The sequence below is a fragment of the Emydura macquarii genome, unplaced genomic scaffold (genome assembly GCF_026122565.2).
Source record: "Emydura macquarii macquarii isolate MOO-44397 ecotype Brisbane River unplaced genomic scaffold, CSIRO-AGI_Emac_v2 contig_2825, whole genome shotgun sequence".
Taxonomy (NCBI): Eukaryota; Metazoa; Chordata; order Testudines; family Chelidae; genus Emydura; species Emydura macquarii.
In genome coordinates this window covers 2,085,819-2,106,102 of record NW_027132962.1, presented here as the reverse complement: position 1 = coordinate 2,106,102, position 20,284 = coordinate 2,085,819, and the positions used below count along the sequence as shown (strand labels likewise).

Sequence of the window (20,284 nt, the reverse complement as noted above, 5' to 3'; positions counted from 1 at the left end):
TGAAATGCTTTATTACAAGTAATTTTCTGAGACAGGGTAATAAGCCCCTGTAACAGAAATGTTCATGAATCCTGAAATGCAACAAAGTAGAAGGAACATCTACAGTTAAAAAAAAAAAAAGTGGGGGTTAGAGAGAACAAAATTCTAAAAGAAAATCCACCCAAAATTGTATTTAATTTTTATTTAGAAAGTCAGACACCGAGAAAATGTTGAAGCAGTAGAATCTTGATTTTAGGAATACCAATCTCACAAATGACCAGTTATACCAACTATTGTAGGACAAGAACAAAGTCATGCAACGCACCATACTGAAAATAAGCACAATACCGATACTGTAATTTTGAAATGTTCAATTTTATGAATGCCTCAGTCCCCAATTAGTTTATAAAACAAGGGCTTAACTATATAGATACATTTTAAGTCAAGAGTACAGGGTTAAAAAAAAAAAAACCAACAGATTCTTGAACGCTCTCCTAACACAAAATGTCTTCTATTAAAAAAAATTAAATCTAATGTGCTCTAAAGCTCCTCATATTTTGAGGGAGAATAAAGAAATACGACCATGATGTAGCAGTTACCTCTACAAATAAAACGAGTGAGATTTCAGCACTGGGCTTCAATTTTCATAGAGTATATTTCCTGGGACCACCCCTCCCCTCCCTCGCTTCTCCATGGGAGGGCCTGGGCTCCACTTCAGCCCATTGGGGGGGTTAGGGGGGAGCAGACAACCGGGGCTGAAGTATTTACCAGAGCTCTGCTCCAGACAGCTCTGGATGAATTTACACCCAGCTTCAGCAATGTTTTTTTCCACAGGAAGGTTTGCTATATCATAAGAAAATTAGCAATTTTGTATGTCAGAGTAATTTTTTTCCAATCAAAGAAGTATCAAACCATAACAAATCAACTATCAGTTTCCAGTGGAAACACGTTTCCTTGCTAATGCAATTGCATACCTTGCTGATAGCAGCAAGGAAGTTACTAATTTATTCACTTTACACACCTCTTGCATGGGGAGGAACCTGCAGAAACATAAACTTGTGCATCCACTTGCTATCTGTGACTCAGTGGTCATTCATTCTTTTTTGTTATTAATATAGTTGTATGTTTCAGAAACTTTAAAGAAGAAATTGGCTAATGCATATTATTTTCCCTAGTTTTCATGTGGAATTTTATTACAGCTAGCACATCCTAAATGTGAAATTACAAAAGTGCTAAGAAATCTGACTGATTTAATATGACACAGTAGTTTACTCTAAAACAATCACTTTCTCCAATTTAGGTCAGAGCAGAACAAGCACCTGCCAACTGCTGGCAATATGGTATTTATAAGTGCAATATTCAAAACTAGTTACCTCTTCACCAGGATAAATGCTGTGTCTTATTCCTGTGCGTCTGGCTTTAGCACTGCATTTGCACAATGGTCCATCATTCATCTGTCAAAAATAAAATAGGATTGCATTTTTTATTGAAAAAAGGCAAGAGACAATGTCTGGAAAAGTGTTTTGGTTTTAACATCATGAATGCTGATGCTTCAAAGAGCCTGTCATACTTACAAGATTTATTGGTTTTAGAACATCCACTTAAGTGGCAAACTGTCTATATAGACTGATATAAGGAAACTGCACAACAGCATTAGACTGTAATTGTTTTTTGTGCAGCATAAGAAGGGACAACAATGTTAGAAAAATAGCACCATTGCACTATCACATATAATGTATAACTTTACATTTCTTATTTGTTAGAACAATCTGCTATATACTTGTAGCCAATAAAGGCCGTAACCCTGAATTTTATATTTTTATGTACTTTATTTTATGTGCAAGTAGTTCTACTGAATTTACTTGGTGAAATTCTGGTCCTATGGAATTTGACAACAATGGGGTTAGGATTTCACCTCATGGATGCAAAATTAAGGATATGTAAATGTTCATAGGATTGGGGCCTTATTTGGTACTTTACTTTAGAGACATAACTGGAGTACTTCAAAAGTGGATAGATTTTGTTATAAATCTCATCATTTCTGAACTATGGGATGTATATAATAAATAATTAGGTCAAGAGGAGCGTTACACACAATATAAAATTGAAACTTACCTCCTTTTTACCTCTAGGCTCTGTGAAGTCTGGGCCCACTGCAGACAGGCACTCCCAGTTAGTGCAACACCCTAGCATGCTTTCTGGCTTTGATGTCACACCCACCACAGAACCCCAGTAGAGACTGGAGCCAATCTACAGAAGTAAATTAAGTCCCTCTTTTTTCCACCCCTTTACAGTTTTGTAAAGTTTAAATTATTATAGTTTATACCCTGTAAGGTATAAATATATTTTTAAAACTTCAAAAAACTGCAATCATGTATAAAAACCCACCATGGGACTCACCTTACCTTTAGAAGCGTCTGCAGGTCCCAACAGAGTTCCATGGTGGGTGGGACATCCTCAGCCAACAGACAGAAGGCTAGGGTGTCTCAGTGACAGGGAGCCAACAATGCATAGTGGGTTTGGACTCCATATGGCCTGGGGGAAAAAAGGCAGCCCAACTTTAAGGTTAATATATTGACTGTTTGGCTCACCTTTTCCCCACAGATTCTGTCATAACGCACACATGCAAGAGGGCTTAAGAGGTTGCACACATTTCCTCATTTCTGAGTGTTTAACTGAACACCCATAATATCAGAGTGATGTGGTATTTTGCTCTTATATAGTTTATCACACACTTTGGGATCCTTCAAGAACAAGTGTGCTAAATAAACATTAGCAAAATATTCTCATTTCGAGTCTAAGATAAAAGCACATTTTCTTACTTGCCTGTATATCTTACATATCAGAGAAGAGAGAGATAAATAACACAATAAAAACTCAATTAGTTCAACGCTTCATGAAAATCAGGACCCTTCCAGGCGTTGGGCACTCAAAATCACTAGCTGCTTTTGAAATCTTGGCCTTTACTCTTATTATTAAATTGTATTTGAATATAACAAACAAACAAAGGTGTGTGCCTGGGGATTTACACAGAAACTAGGTCACCAATAAGGCTGAAAGTAATGTATGTTAGATACAACATGATATGAATAAGGGCTAGATAACAGGCAAGAAGGGAGGGTGGTTTATGTAAAACAAGGCAGTAAGGTTTTCTCGTTTGGCTTGGTTTGGTTTTTTGCAAGACATTCTTGATGTTAGTTCCTGTTTTGTGGGAGTGTAGGTCTGTAAAATATTTTGGGAAATATACCTAAGGCATTTATAAGCCTATCACTTTTGCATCTCAACACTGAACAAAGTAATGGGAAAGCGCACTATTTAAAATAAAATTGTTCTGTGTTGAATAAAACTCAGATATAAAAAGTATACAGTTGGCAAGACCATCATGACTTTTTCAGAACTTTTTCAGCTGTCCCTTAGGAAGTAGTAGTAACTCATAGGTAAATTTGTGGAAATAACCATGTATTTCTGGTACTGTTCACTTCATGGCCCTTCACCTCTCTCTATTTGGCAAACATTTTATACAGAGGAGTCTATTATATTTGTTTGAAAAACTAGATTTTTCAAACAAAACATGTACAACACAATTTTCAAAGTTAAATATCTCAACAGTTTTCTAATTTTGTCTTTTAAAGGCTAGGAGCACAAATAAGATCCGGTAATGGAAGCATCAACAGACCTTTGAATTATCACGGCACAGGGTGTATTGCAGAATCTTCTGCCATTATAATTTGTGGCCTTCTAATTTCATGCCTCAAAAAAAAATGCTGGGAAAACAAGTTTCCTGGAGTGTCATTTGACAAAGGGTAAGAAGCGACCATAAAAGAGTTAAAAAAGAAAGATGGAGATGGCAAATTTGCAAAGAACCACCTAATCTCTGTGTAACATATATATTCAAACAACATTTCATGAGCTCACCAATTACATATAACAAGAACTATAATCTGCATGCAATTACAGCAGAACCATTAGACCAGAAATTAGGAGCATTAACAGCATATTTAAGGCATTATTTATCATTATGCAGTAAGAGCTTTTAGGAGATTTATTTGTAAAGTAGATCTACAAGGTCGCTTTCCCAGCATCCCAGCATTTATCTTTGTAACTCTATTGTTAGGCTAACAGAATAGCACCATTACATTGCTGGCAATGAGAGTTTACACATACAGCCAAATATGATTCAGGGTGAAGAATCGCAAGGGTTTTAATTGAACTCCTGACATTAAAAGTGATGTGCTCTGAGCAACAATAAAATACAACCTAAAAGGATTAAAAAAAATTCAATTTGGACAAGAGAGAACAGTATCATCTAGTATATTCTACAACAAATCAGAGTTGTAGATTTGTATGGCTCCCGAAATAAGCCTTTTAGCTACATAATGAATGTTTTGCACACAATACCTGTCCAGGGTCATTATACCAGAGCTCCTCATGAAGACGATCAGGGTGAGCTTTTTTACGCTTAATTTCCGCAATAACATCAAACACTTCAGAATCTGAACTGCTAGAGCAACTGCTATTGTCATCCGACTCACAGTCAGACTCACTGGAGCTCTCTGATTCAAAAATAAAAATAAAAAGGTTAGTTGCAAAGAACCCCCACTCATTCTTTTCCCAATAGTGCATTTTCTAATCCAAGCAAGCATCATGTAGATCTGCAAATTATTAAAGGTTTATATGACATTCAGAGTAGCCCTTATGAATTCGAGGACTGCAATTAAGTTTTTAATTAAAGAAGTGACAGCAAATACTAGGATTATTAAAAGTCAGCATTAATTTAATCTGTTTACACATGAGTGGAATGAGCTGACCAGTTAGCCATTATTCAGTTTCAGAAGAGCAATTTCTACACTCCCTAACATAACTGTTTGAAGCTAAAAGACTGCATGGAGGAGGACTATGAATTTATAATCCACACAAATAAAATCTTAAAAAAAAAAAAGAGACAAAAAATACATACATGTACATTGCATCTCTATTCATGACTGTGTTCATTAAGGATCAATTAAATAGAGCTTGTTTCTTTGCAAGTTGTTTCAGGTTCACATGAGCTATGGTAATAGTGTTCCATATACTTAAAAATTGCTCGGCAATCTGTATTACAATAATATCTAACCCAAGAGTTTCAAAACAAACATTACTGGAACAGAAACCTATTCTTAATTATCAAAATTAAAGATCTCCAGTAAATCCAATATCACACATTAGAAATCTAAGACAAAAAGTAAACATTTAAATAAACATTTTAGTGAATTTAGCCCAATATTTTCAGGAAGCCCTTTTTTGTTTGCTTTTTCCCCCCTACACTCTCTCTCTTTTATCCCCTTTTCTTTATGTCCGTTAAGAAAAACTATTTTTGTGTTAAAAGAGAAAAAACTGGAAAGGAAAGTATTAAATATAACAAGATATTAATATCTCTCCTCTGGATTATTTTTAGTCTAACAAGATTGCCTGTATATCTGTTTTGTACTTCTTCCACAGGAAAGCAGGTTCAAAAATCTCTAATGCCCTGAACCTGCAACCACTTAGCACAATGCTTAGATTTATGCATGTGCACAGTTCCACTGACTTCAAAGGACTACTCATATACATAAAGTTATACACCTAAGTACGTGCATGCAAGTTGGGGGCCCAAGCCTGTACATACCATATACAATTTTTTTTCTTTTTTTCCATTTGTATTCAATTTTTATCTACAAATGTCGGTAAATATTGATTTCACCATACACATACAAACGGACAAAAATATTTTCATCAATAATAATCAAGGGATAGGCAAGGGAAGAAAAATGCTGCATGAGAACTTTACTAGAGTTTGATTTAAGGATATTTACTTTGTATATTTTGACATGCAATGTTGACAATCTGTATTTTGACAGTTACAAAGTTTTAACTTTTTGAATCTCAGCATCTCTGGTAATTAAATAACGATCTGCTCTCCCCCAACTTTCTGACACCCCCCCCCCCCATTATTTTTTACAACTCTGAAAATTTAAATCAATAAATAACCAAACAAATGCTTAAAACTCATAATTTGGCACAACTGTGAAAACATTAAATTGCTAAAAATTAAAAAAGAAGCCTAAGTCAAACGTGGATATTAGCCATCACCATTGTAAAAAAAAAAAAAAAAAACTGAATCCTTCCAAGCCTACAAAGGAGACAGGCTGTAGGAGTCAGCCTGGGACAGTGTAAACAGAAAGTGTCCATGGCTGCAAGAAGCAGTGGGCAAGACTAACTTGTATGCAGAGTCAATTGCCTAGAGGTCAGGCTACAGAATGGCACAGTGGTGGGAGCCTTTCTGTGCCCTCTAGGCAACTGATTCTGCATACAAGTAGTATGAATTCAGTGGCCTGTCCCCCACCTCAGTGCCATCAGCACCATCCATGGTGCCCAGGGAAGGCAGATATCTCTTCATGAAACTGTTCTCCTACTGCAGGGACTAAAGATGTACAGGGTTTTCAATGGGCCCTCCACCCATGCGTGAAATTCACCCCTTATATACGGCACAGATCAAAAGGTATATTTTACTAGGTTTAGAATAGCCAATACATTTTTTTTTTTAACTTAAAAATCCATAGCTATATTTTGTCTCTCCCCCGGGATGTAATTTTATTTTGCCAATATCTCATTAATTGTATTATGCTATATTTGTGGCAAAACAATGTGAAAATGCAATAAAGATGACTGGGCTCAGTTCTGAGCATCTCAGTAGTTTACGCATCATAAACATAAAAATTCAATAAAAAATATTAACCTAAATCTGCCTTGACATATAGGTGAACTTCACTAATTAACACCAAGGACTGAGAGAGACACTGTGAATCACGGAAGTTCGATAAACAACAGGCAAGGGTTGTGCTCCTACTGAAGTAAATGCAAAAACTGCAAAGGAAGGAGGATAGAGTCCCAAGTAAATAAATGCAAAAAAGATAATACCTCAAGGACGAACTTGGGCTTGTTTGTCTTTACAACTATAATTTAAGTTTTAGTTATGACATTTAATATGTTAGCAAATATACTGCAGTACAAAATCCTCAGCCTATATACCATCAATACACCAGTAAAAATATATTTTGAAACCCGCACTCCTGAACATAATGAAACCGTCAAGTTGTGCAGTGAGACTCTGATCCACGATGGGAGTGCAGGGTGCTCAGCAAATCTCATCATCATGTAGGATCAGGACCATAACAAGCCTAAGTCACCATGTGAATTTATGATTGTTCCCCTCGTCCTCTCTTTCTACATGTTTGAGAGAGCATAACATTGTATCGTTTCTAAATTAGACCGTGAGCTCTTTAAATCAGGTCTCATTTGATTTGTGAGTTGCCTAACATGTTTTTGGGTGCTAAACAGACGAAGAATAATCATATCTTTTATAAAAATAATTACCATCTGAGCATTAAGAAACCTTATTACAGCATTCTGTTATTAAATCTTTGCCTTGAGCTGGGGAGTGACAAACACTATATCATGCAGATTAATTATCTGCTAATTAGCAATGGGTGGGATTTTCAAAAGCAGTCAGTGTTGACCTACTCCCACTAAAGGCAATGGTAAGACTCCCGCTGATTTCAATGGGAAGACAGGTAGGTGTTGCTAAGCTCTTTTGAAAACACTGCCCAGCATGTCTTCATATAAAAGAACACAAACTGATATAAAGGATGCAGTTACTGTTCATTACTTGGTTTCAGGTCTTCACCAACATGGCACTTACCTAAATCTTCATCAAGTTTGGTCTTTGGTGGCTCCCATGGAGGCCTGGCTGCTTTGGCCTTTGCTTGTCGCTTTCCTAACTCCTCCTCAAATCTTTCATACAAATCTCGGAGCCGACTTGTTCCAACCACAGTGGAGTCCCCCTGATAATTACAACAGATCAAAAACAAAACTAATGGACAATTCAAGGAGCCTTTGCAATATTAGTGTCTTAAAAATGTAGTGGGGTTTCATCGTTCCAGATTGAACAAATGAAAAAACAAATAAAAGCAAAAAACATTTCTTAGAAATGATCCAGTATAGCATGGGAACTTTGTATAAAATTACCAGGATGTATGTAAAGGCATCTTTTCACCAACTGATGATAAAGAACGCCATTCAATTGTACACTGTGGCTATTGGAATGTGCTCCAGGAGGCAGACAGTGGCTATTTATGACTACGTGTATTCTAGGGAGACTATGGATGTTCACTGTTGAGTTTTAACACTCAAAATCAAGATTGCCAAGTGAACTCTGCTATAGTTGGCGGAACATAAACACTTACTATTTGAAGCAGACTATTATAAATATGTGCACTCAAACACATCCATAGACTGCCTGCATTTTGATTTCACCCTACCACCCCAAAAGAAAGCACAAACTGAAAAATCACCACCACTGGCAGCTATAGAAGCCTATACAAAACTTCTCTGATGCCTTCCGTGGATTGTATGGTCGAATCAGTTTTACTCTGAAGCAGAAATATTGAAAATATCCTTCCTCTTCTACCAATGGCCTAATGAAACATGCATGAACAGAGAAGAAAGTGGTGGAGAACGATGTTACCAAAATACAAATAACTGAAAGACAATGAGGATGAGAGGGGAAAACATTGGGGAGCATTAAGCATTGAATAAAACAAAAATGGAAAGCTGTTAAGGTGCCTGTAGTTATCACTCTATACAAGGATAGTATATAATAATCAAGGAATCTTCATAGACGTACCACTTGATCCATAGGATCATTTGAATAGTAGCTTTCTGAGTGGGTACAACGAACCCACACAGGTTTGAGCAATTCTTCATCTTCCTCCTCATTTTTTTCTGAAATGATCTCCTCTGGCTCTTTGTCTTTAATAGCAGTGTAACTTTTCTCTTTACTGGTGCTCTGATTCTCTGACCACCTCTCTCTGTCCTCCTCCCATCGAGGTCTCTTTCTCTCTCGACTGGGGGATTGGCTTCAGTGTAAGGAAGAAAAAGAAAAGTAATCACAAGTTGTTGTTTTTTGGTTTTTAATATTGATATAGGTATAATATGAAATTAACAGTTTGCTTCAAATCAATAGGCCATTTTACCATATGACAGAGTACAGTTCACTTGGTATTTCTTTACTTTAAGGGGATTAACTTTCAACACTAAATAGTAGCTTTTAGTACAAATCTAGTACATGGAGTCACTTAGCAGCAACTCTGGAGTAAAGGCTGAAAGCCCTTTACAATTTTAAGGCCTATTTTGACCATATTGTAATTTTAAAAAAACCCTCATTTTAGCTAAAATGCTTATTTTCACCTCAAATGAGATTTGGAGGTGTTTTTTTGTTTAGTTTTTTTTTAAAGGTTTGAAGCAAATCAGCCAAACTGAATGAAAAATTAAATATTTTGTTTGCGAAGGAGAAGGGAAGACTAGCATCAAAGTTTTATCAGTTTGAATATAGATTGGTTATACTATTCATATTGACAGATCTCTTTTCCACCATATCAGATTATCATATATTCTCTATTCACTTTGTGTGTTACATGAAAACTTTCTTAGTAGCATTTTAGGAAGTTTTAAAAAAACTATTGCAACTATTTTTTTTATTCCTCCACCTAAAAAGCCAATAATTAAATTATTCTGAGGCCAGCGATATAGAGCTCAGACTCTATAAAGACCTCTAAAATGACCTAAACCACTCATCCCACACGTAACAATGTCATGATTTTAAATTCTGTGATCTTGGTACCTTTTATAGGCTAGCAGTGAGTGCTAAGGAGCTCCCACTGTGCAGCAGACACACCCGCTGTCCAATGATATAGAGTTCCTGTTTCTAGTTTTGTAGGGCCTTAAGATATCAAACTTTAAAATCATGACATTTTCATATAAAGTACAGGTCTGAAACATGTCCATCCTGAGCCTGAGGCACATATATGAACACATTGATACACACAGCCTGATAAGACTTTCAAGATCATATATCTCATCTTACCTCCCAGTTCTTTTGTAATCTTTTTTGTAGGACCTCTCTGAAGATGGTGATCTTCGACTATCACGATGTCTATGTCTTTCCCTCTCCCGTTCCCTTTAAGAGTTTAAAACAAACAGGTTAAACAGAAAATTGTGAATTTTGTAAATTCTGTTCCTGAAACAGCGCGGAACCAGTCTTAAGTCAAATGTCAGCAATATTGTAAGTGGGGTGTTGTATATGGTGTGTTCTAACAATTAGATTTCATGAAAGCTGGAGGCTTTGTGGTATCAATCTATTCCTCAAGAAATTTATGCCAGACAGTCCCCAGCCACCGTCTCTGGTTTCATCATAAGGACATCTGTCTCAATATCATATTAATTTAGACTCACTATAGACTGCCTTTACAGTTCCCCATTAGAGTCAGTCCCATTCTGCCTGCCATTTTTTTTGTTATAAATGGAAGACCTGCTTACTTTAGCTGCTATCATTCCCTTTCATTTAGAGCCCGAGTAGGAAACTATTCCACACATAATAACTTCAGGATCACAGCAATAATTCAAATAAATTTCTCATACAAGCCCTCTGACCCTCAGCCACCTCACAAGTGCATTCATGTAAACTGAGACAGCCAACAAAAAGAGAGCTCTCTTCACAGCCTAATGACTATCACCCCCATCCTGTGAACACTTACACAGGAGTAAATTTACATACACACAAGCAGTACTAAATACTTTCACTGCCGATGTTCTGTAGCTAGAGGCCTTCACTCACTAGCACAAAGTAGCACCTTTTACAAGCAGTGTGTCTACATGACAGCTTACAAAATAATATTTTAGAGTTCTTTCTCCAAGATGCTTTTCTAAAGAAATATGCAGTTGAAGTAATAAAAAAAAAAAAAAAAAAAAAATCGGATCCAGAAGAGCAGGAAAAAGCTCCTTCAGGTTTTTTTTTTTTTCTGTTGCCCTGAGAAATGTTGTTTACACAGATACTTCTCAGACCATCCACAGTCATTAGCCAGTTACTGTCACAATTCCAACACTGTAATTGCCATTATACAACCTAAGCCACAGTTGTTACAACATTTAAAAACAATGTCTTGGGCCAATTCTTAGAAGAAACTGAGGCCTGGTCTACACTTACCTTCAAATTCAGTGGCAGTCGACGGGAGTTACGCAAGCTACGAGGAGTAGCATGCGTAACTCCCGTCGACTTATTAACTCTTCTACGCAGAATCTTCATTGTGCTGTGTCACTTGAGGGGTGGTTTTCATGTTTCGACTTCTGGATCGATTGAATGGGTCTTTACTGACCAGTCAATCGATCCGGATAGATCGATCTGACGGCAACAAATTTGCCACCATCAGTAAAGACGTACCCTGAGAGATCTTAAGGCTGCCTAGGGCAAATTTGGGGGTTGTATTTCAATTTTCAGGCTTTCAAAAGGTTGAAGATTAGCTAAGCAGATGTAAAAATTAAATCGTGGGATTCCACGTCTATTGTTTCTCAATGATTTCCAGATCAAATGTACAGCACTCCCTTTATGAATAAAAATATGTTTCCCCGCAACTGCTAGTCCTATAAGCTCAATCTGAGCTCCTTTCTCCTTGCATAGCACCATCAGGAAAAAGGTTCTTGCAGGCTCATTTTGGCCATCAGCGACACTTATGTTACCTCATTGCTGTCAGACTGTACAGATATGACTAACTGAAAGTTAGTCAATAATCATGTTGATGCATAAGAAGGACTAGATAGATCCTTCCTACCATAACTGGGTTGACTCTGCAGGGCTAACAGGAATTTGAATCAAAATGATTAATGTATATCCACATATATATATATATCTATATTTAAACATGTGCACACCAAAAAAATCTTGTAACCTTATGAAGTATGCACAGCCAAACAAAACACTATCCTATCCCTTCTCCACAAAGACCCTCTTCCTCTTTCCTTGATGTGTTTTGTCTAATTTTAGAGTGTATGATCTCCAAAGCAAGGCATGTGCCATCTGATTTGTTGGTGAGCCATGCAGATGAGCACTGGATAAAAACAAATCAAAGCAGGAAAATCCTTTCTTGTCATTGTTAGGGCGCGCAAGACTTTGTAACGCGAAATCAGTATAGTTTGACAAGAGCAAGGCCCTAAAAGCAATGCTAAGCCAGAAAAGCTAGAGTTAAGACCTCTCAGGAGCAGAACCCAGACGCTGCCCTCTGCCCGACCTTAGGCCAGAGGAGGAAGTGCCTTGGGGTCTGGAGCATCCTGAGACGACCACAGACATTTGCTAATGCTTAATAAGCTAAAAGGTTCCTATTTTAGTAATAATAAAGGAGAAGTAAGACTATGGCTGAGTTCTCTTTGAAGTAAACAACTAACGTCACCTTATTCCAAAAGGTCCCTAGCTAACTACCAATAAACTAATAGCAACTAAGTGTTAAGGCCCAATCCCTACTGGGATTGAGATATACGTCATGTATTACTGGGTAAGGCTTGCTGCAAGGTGAGGGGGGAAAGGGTATATCAATCCCCCGAGAGCCTTCCCAAGCTGAGACTCCCCGAGACTCCATGGAAGCCACGGCGGATGCCTCGGCCAGGACGGTTCCCGTACGTCACCCGCTTATCAGAACGAAGTATGGGTCTCCCTCGTTCTTGGTGATAAGCGTCTCTGCACACGCTTAAATAAGGCTAGCTTCTTACATCGATGGGCCCCCAGGAGTATATTGCTGTAGGTATCCTCTTGGCAGGTCTCTTCCTTGCTTAAGGTTCACTTCTCTGTTCACTAACTGCAGCTGCTGCTGCGGTTGCTCAGCTTATGATAATAATAAGTCCTGTGCCTATAAGTTGCTACTTTATATCCTTGTGGTTAATTGTACTTTCATTGTACTTTTCATCTTAAGGCTTGTGCCGGAGCTGCAGTTCCTGTATGGTACAGGACTCCCGCTCCTATCTGTCTTTCTTATGCTATCTCAGGTAATAAATAAGCACTTTTGACATCCTTTTGCCAGTGTGCTCCATTCCGCCACCGAGATAAAAATACCGAACACTACAGTCATTAAAAGTGAACAGATATGACAACAAACACACAGGAAAACCAGATCTGAGCAGCCTTAAAAATCTATGAATCTATGGGCAAAAAACTGCCTTTTTAACATGGCTGCTTTTCAGAGTAAAACTGAACTTTTAAACTTGAAATCTAGTTTGTAGAATTTTGTAGTGAATACTAAAGTCACCAACAATACGCATGATATTCCATAATCCCTTATTTTCATAATACTTGAATGTTGGTTACATTCTGTTTCCTTTGATCCAATACATTAGTATTTTAAATGATTGTTCCATTTTTGACAGCTCCTTTCCTTCTCCAAGTTCCTCAATAAAACACACTTCTCTCAAGAAGCCTATAACATTGCAAAGAAGGGTTAAACTTCTTAAGACAAAATCTCAAATTTTTAAAGATAGATGCCTAAAGGTAGGTATCTAATCCATACTTCAGGCACAAAGACACTCAGTGAAAGTAGAGCTAAAATGACAACACAAGTTAGAACTGCTCTGTTCATTCACTCGTTTTATGCTGAGTCCCATCCCACCCTTTCATGAGTATACATATTAGATAACTAGGTCGTGATCCTGCACAGAACCACACAGGCAGACCCTTAGGTCCATTAGGAGTCCCACTGAAGTCATAGGTCTCCATGCAGAGCCCCCTTGATATTCATGAGGCTTTAAGTGGGAGCAGGGATCGCAATTCTCTTTACAGAATTACAACCTTAGATTTCAAATTCTTGGGGCATGGACCTTGTCTTCATATCAGCCTATAAAGCCCCTAGCCCAATGCTGGCTCTATACACATAAGTTAGTAATAATCAACACAGAGCATTTCCTACTCCTGGCAGTTACTCTCTCTGAGTGTGAAGTAGTCAGCCACCATGTCTCCTGTGATCACCGTGAAATTCCATCACATCCTCTGAGCGCTCAACACAAACATCAACGGGCAGTGGAAAACTGCCTTCACCATCAAGGGTGTGGTCCAGCTCTATGCCCACATGGTGCAGAGGAAAGCAGACAGTGACCTGACCAAGAGATCTGGGGAGCTGACAGAGGATGTGGTGCATGTCATCACCATCATGCAGGCAGGAGGACCTCAAGGACATCAAATACACCCAGGTTCTGGCCAACAGGTTGGACAACAATGTGCTCGAGGACTTAGAGCAGTTAAAGAAAATCCAAGTGGATCGGAGCCTGTGTGCACGAGCCCAGCACACCAAGTCAACTCAGTGCTGGGCCAGAACTGTTGGTGACTCCGAGAAGTAGTCTCTGCCTGTGTCTGCAGTAAAGGGCAGTTCTCAAAACCAAACATTCTCCCTCTCCAGGCAATAGTTTGGGCCCCCTCCCTCCCTCTAAATTCACAGATCATTGATTTACCTGCTACGTTCATAACTTCGGTGGCGAGATGGAGTCCTTCCTCTGTCATAATCTGGCCTGTGCCGACTGCTTTCTTGCCTTCTCCTTTCAGGACTCCTGCCTCGATCCCGCCGATCCCCATGGCTACTGGACCGGTGTCGATCTCCATGGACGTGACTATGTTCGCGGTGCCGGTGTTCATCATAGTGCTTACTCCTCTCTGGAGACCTTCGTTCACTTTGACCCTTTTCTACTTGATATTGGCTTGCGTGCCGGAAATGACTGCTACTGCTACTGCTACTATTGCTGTTGCTGCTCTGAAAGGAGTTTGAGTTATGTTGATAACTATTAAAATTAGGAGGTGGGAAAGACTGCTGCGCATAACCTGTAGAGTAGACAGGTTGATAATTAACTTGCTGTGGCATCACTGGCGGAGGCGGGGGATGCGGCATTGTAGGAGGTGGCATCATGTAGGGGAAAGTGTTTTGTCCAGAAGGAGCCCCAGGTACTGGGGAATTACTGGGATTTGGCACTGGTGGAGGAGCAGGAGGGAAACAAGGAGGGACTGGAAAACTCTGCCTTACTTGATGGTTTGGGAAAGGCGGCCTCATGGGACATTGGCTGATTGGACTCTGTGCTGAGGGGGGTACCAGGGACGGATATGGTACAAAATCCAGTCTGGGCGGCACATAGCCTGTGGCTGGAGGACTTGAGTAGGTAGCCGGAGGGGCTACTTGCTGGTCATATTGGTACTGCACTGAAGGCTGCTGAGGGTGAAGCTGTCTCAGGTTTTGAGGCCTGAAGGTTTGTGTTGAAGTTCTTACTCCAGGTCCTCCTCGGCCCCGTGGGCATCCTCGTCCAGAATGGAAAGACATCTTTCACCTAGGAAAAGAAGAGATATGTACAATGCCACGTGTTTTGGGAGATGGGGAAGGGGCTGGATTGTTTGCTGCCCTTTTTAAGCCTCTTTCCGAAACAAAGATAACTTCTTGAATACAGTCTCAAGTTCCCGCGCCAACTAAAATGTCAAGACATCCTTTGCCGCTTTTTACCCAGTTACATTCAGCTCAAGAGCAAAATAATCTCTTCCATGTTTAATTGTTGTGCAGTGACGGAGTCTTGATTATACCTTTGGCTCTCTGGGCCCATTTATTCCATTGAAATTAATGGGAACTTAATGATGCCTTGGTTATTCCTGAATTTGGCTACAAACATGCATCCACTTTGTAGAGCATATGGCTAAGTAAATGGTAAGTGGGGTAGTTAATAGTTACTTAAGAATCATTGTATGTTTTCTTTATTTCTTCATCCTTCATGCATTGCTTGTTTTTCTTACTTTGTGAATTGTTTGGATGAAAGGATTGTGCCTGTATATTTTTGGAATTTGCCAGGCATATTGTGGACACTGTCATAACCCTAATAATAATTAATAAATGAAGCACTGAACCTCAACCTATGTTAAATAATCAGGCTAAAGCTCTGGACAAATCAAGGCTTCAACTTGATTTCTCAGTTTGGTCTGATCAAGCTTTCACCTGATTGTGAAATGGGGATATGGCCCAGAACGACTGGAACCATGTGTGTAATTGGACTAGAAGACAAGAGGGTTGGATCCAGGTTCCTAAGTATAGTTATATCTGTAGGGTTGACAAAGCCTTTATGATTCAGGAAGGACTTTGTATCTCTGACACAAGTCGTTTTAGTTTTTACACACTCTATTATACGAAATTATCCCAATTATTTTTTAAGATGCTGGGCGTTCTCTTATGTTTTGTTTCTGTTTTAGAGGAATGCTGTTCAGTTGAACATCCTATTTAAAAAAACCTCCAAAATAAACCTCCTAATGTTACCCTTAGAATATCAAGCTTGAAAGAAATTTAAATATTGAATTTATTTGTATCATTTATGTATTTCATTTTTTCCTGACATTGAACAATAGTGTTTGAATAGTCACTTTCACTGTCTGGTTCTCATATACTACTACAATGCTGCAAAGTTTTGGTTGCAATCACTGCAGGGGAGAAAAATCTGTATTATCTAAGGCACTGATTCTGCAGAAGACTTATGCACGTGCTTAACTTCATACACTGTGAGTAGTCCCATTGACTTCAATGGGCTTACCTACAGTGTACAAAGTTAAATATAGTGTAAACCTTCACAGGACTAGGGCCAGAATAGTGAGTATAAACTGAGATTGTCTCTTGTAATATGTACATTGTTTGTCTGATAATAAGGCAGCTGGGATTTGGTATAATAGGAAAAGTTAGTGAAATCATTATGCTCAAGGTTTAAAATCATATATGAGAGACCACCTCTTGTGCATCTGTATAGGATGATTATTGCAGCAGTCACAATTGATGGATTCTATGACTTATAAAAATTAATGAATTTTGGTATGTGAAAGCTTTTCATCGTAGTGGCTGTTGTGCAGGTGCGTGTATGAATGTTCAGGTAAACACGTGTCAAACTTTGGCCCTGCTCAGGCAATGTGTTTGCAGCACATATTACTGGATTAGGGATTTAGGCAAGTTTTATGGAAATAATAATCAATATGAAGATCTTGGAAAGTGGAGGATCAGTGAGAGCCAGTGACAGTCTGCTCCTGCCTCCATTGAGGGGAATGACAAAACTCTTGATTTCAGTAGTTCAGGATTGGGCCCATACCACCCGACATTTTTTTTTTCCTTAGATCCAACATTGGATACTGATTGATGTTTTGCTGATGTAGTTTTCTCATTGACATCTGAGGATGCAAGGCGATGTATAAAGAGAGCAGACTCTTGTAGGCAACATCTACTGTCCAGCTCTTGGAAGGGATTATTTTGCTCTTCAGCTGAATGTAACTGGGTAAAAAGTGGCAAAGGATGTCTTGACATTTTAGTTGGTTAACCTCGTACAGAGACCTCAGCATGCCTAGTTCTATGGCAACAACCACCATTAAAAAAAAAACTTTATAAGCTTTTATTAAAGATACAGAAACAGAAGGGAAAAAACAATTGAGCATTCGACATATGAAAGCATTAAGTACTGCTTTTATTTCAACAGTATTCCATATTCCATTTCCCTTTAAAGATATTGAATTTTTATAAGGAAACCCTTCCATGTGAAAGTCTTTCTGATGATATTAAAGATGGTAATTACTGACCTTTTTTGAGGAAAAGAGAAGAGCTTAGTTGAGATGGGCTTGAGCTGTTGTTGTTAGTCTGACCCTGCTATCTCTCTTTCACTCGCAACCTCGCTGTTAGAGAAACACAGGTACAGCACACAATCTTATCACCTGCTCTGAGATCTAGCAAATTTGTACCAGCGTTGAGCTGTTTAGGATATTGTTTTTAGCTGCTTCTCTGGTCCTGGGCTCACAACAGTGTTGCAAAGGATGCAATCTTGGGCAGCCAAGTCAGATTTTTATTAGGCGGAGGCAAAAGGAGAAAGACAGGAAAGAAGAGAAAAAAAGGACACATGAGGGAGATGATGTCATCTGGAACCAAGGTCTCAAATTCCAGGTGTGGTTCAGAACAGAGATCCTGTCTACACTTACCTCTGAGATTTGGCAGCAGTCGATGGGAGTTACGCAAGCTACGCAAAAAAACTTGCGTAACTCCCGTCGACTTCTCTGCTCCTCTTCTGCACGTCGTCTTCACTGCACTGTGCCGACAGGAACCGCATTCCCATCGACACAGCGCTACGCCACTTGTGAAGGTGGTCTTAGTACGTCGATTTCTGGATCGACTTAGCGGGTCTTCACTGACCACTCAGTCGATCCAGAGAAATCGATCTGACAGCGTCGACTTTGCCACCGTCAGTGTAGCCGTAGCCTTAGATGGTAGAGGTGGTGAAGTCACTGGGTCCCTCTGTCTGGCCCAATGTGATAAAAACATCTTTTAGGAGCAGGACAACAAAGGTCTAGTAGTGCCATGGTGGATCCCAGGGCCTCAGGAGATGGTGACGTGGTAACCAGGATGGTATTTTTTGCTCCTTCCAGTCCATGTGCTTACACCTGATGCTATGACCTCCCCTGCAAAAATCTCATTTTTAAAGGGCCCCAAAATGAGAGATGTGCAGAATAGTTCATTCCCTCATAATTTTGTTCACCAATTAGGCCTACTTTCCAGTCTCACACTTCTCCTGTTTTCCAGTCATGATCTTAACACAATATGTGGGTGGTATCAACAGACCTTTCTGTTTGGACTAATCCAGTCTGTCTTTAATTCTTTGTTGACTTTTATCAACAATTGTATGTAATGGATTGAGCTGGACTTTTGTTACTTTGGACAATTTAGAGCACAGGCCTCTCTACAATAGTGCCTTGGAGCAGTCCACTGCTGATATTTCTGAGGAGGGATTGTCACATCAGAAGAAATAAACATTCTAAGGAAGGACTATATTAACCATCTGTCTCTGACTGTAGTCCTAAATTTACCCACATCTCTCATGGAACTGATGTTCTCAGATTCACTATCATAACTTAATCTTCTCGCAGATAACAAAGCATGGATTTGAAAATGAAAAGTTATGGAATAATGGAGACTGTACAAGTTGTTTCCAAGCTCCCTTGGCTGCAATTTTCATTTAGCTTCATTTTGAGTCCATGTTTAAACATCAAGGTTGGTCTGCAGTACAGAGTTGGGTCAATGTAAAGCAGCTTAAACCAACCTAATTGTGCCAGTGTTTACACTAGAATGCTTCTTCGGAGGAAATAAGTGTCCTGCTATGCCAATATAATAACTCCACCTTCATGAGAAGGGCCACGATTATGTCGGTGTAGTTAGGGTGAGGCAGTGAACATGCAGATTGCTTATTTCAGCTGTTGGCAGTCATTCTTGTCACTTTCACAGCTGCCTCCAGCTCAGAGCAGCAGGGGCAGGGTTCAGAGCTGGAGCCGTGAAACTGACAAGAACATCAGTTTCACTGGTGGTAGACTCCCTGATGTGAAATTTAATCTGGGCTGGCTCACAACTGGAACTGTCAACCCAGGGCAGGTGGGTGGCTCCAGCTGTGAGCCTGCCATGTCTGTCAGTGCCCCACAATGTCTCACTTCAGTCAGTGCAAGCACGCCTGATAAGGAAACGCACCACTTGCAGGAGGGTAGTGTGGACACCAACAGCAGATTGAATTACTGTGGTGGCTATGGATTGACCTAAATTAAGTTGACCTAATTGTGTAGTGTAGACCAGCCTCTAATAAACTCCTTTTTCTTTCCACAGATACTACAGTGACGACAGCTGTATAAGTATCTAGACATAGATATTCCCAAACTCTTCAGATGAGCAATTTAGAAGTGTGTTGTTTAAGCAAAGTCTTCTGAAAGTCGCCTTACTATTTTCGCTCCATCCTAGCAGCAGAAGCAGCCTTATCTCAGACCTTGAATCCAGAAAGGGTGGTGGCAAGAGACCATCAGACAGCTGGTCTAAAAGATATGTCAGCACTATGTAAGCAGTGCATCACATTTAGACCTGGACTTAAAAGTTGTTTTACCAGTTAGACGCTATTTCACTTAGGGAGGTGATATTTTTAATGGCATAAAAGTGACTTATGCCATTATAGAGATTCCTTTTTCTGCACAGGAATAGCTAAAGCATTTGTATACTGCTATAACTGCATCCCGTTATGAGGTCTCCCGTGTAACCATTCTGTGCCAACAGGAGCTCTTCAATTGGCATAAATAAACCACCCCCAACAAGTAGTAGTAGCTATGTCAGCAGGAGAGCATCTCCCATTGGCATAGGGTTGTCCCACCTGTGCTTCTGTCAGTAAAACTTATGTCAGTTGGGGGGTGATTTTTTCATCCCCCTGACCGACAAAAGTTTTACTGACAAAAATGCTAGTGTAGACGTAGCCTAGGGAGGATCATACGGTTTTGACTATACGGGTACTGTTAAAGCATCACAACTTTCTACTGCAGACAAGCCCTTAGCCATGCACCAGATACATGGGAGAAACCCTGAAGCAAGGCAAACCCCCTGATGACTTACGATTTTGCCATCCACCT

The 20,284-nt window shown here is 39.4% G+C and overlaps 1 protein-coding gene across 1 annotated transcript in view; it reads right to left on the bottom strand.

Moving 5' to 3' along the window:
* The window catches only part of DROSHA (drosha ribonuclease III), a 94,125-nt gene extending 78,955 nt beyond the window's left edge, over positions 1-15,170 (bottom strand). Inside the window, exons 1-6 of the mRNA XM_067567944.1 lie at positions 14,317-15,170; positions 9,920-10,012; positions 8,681-8,912; positions 7,697-7,838; positions 4,378-4,532; positions 1,353-1,433 (exon numbers count right to left, since the gene is read on the bottom strand). Coding sequence (XP_067424045.1) covers positions 1,353-1,433; positions 4,378-4,532; positions 7,697-7,838; positions 8,681-8,912; positions 9,920-10,012; positions 14,317-15,170 — 1,557 coding nt within the window. The remainder of the gene's footprint in view (positions 1-1,352; positions 1,434-4,377; positions 4,533-7,696; positions 7,839-8,680; positions 8,913-9,919; positions 10,013-14,316) is intronic.
* Between the last annotated feature and the right edge of the window lie 5,114 nt (positions 15,171-20,284).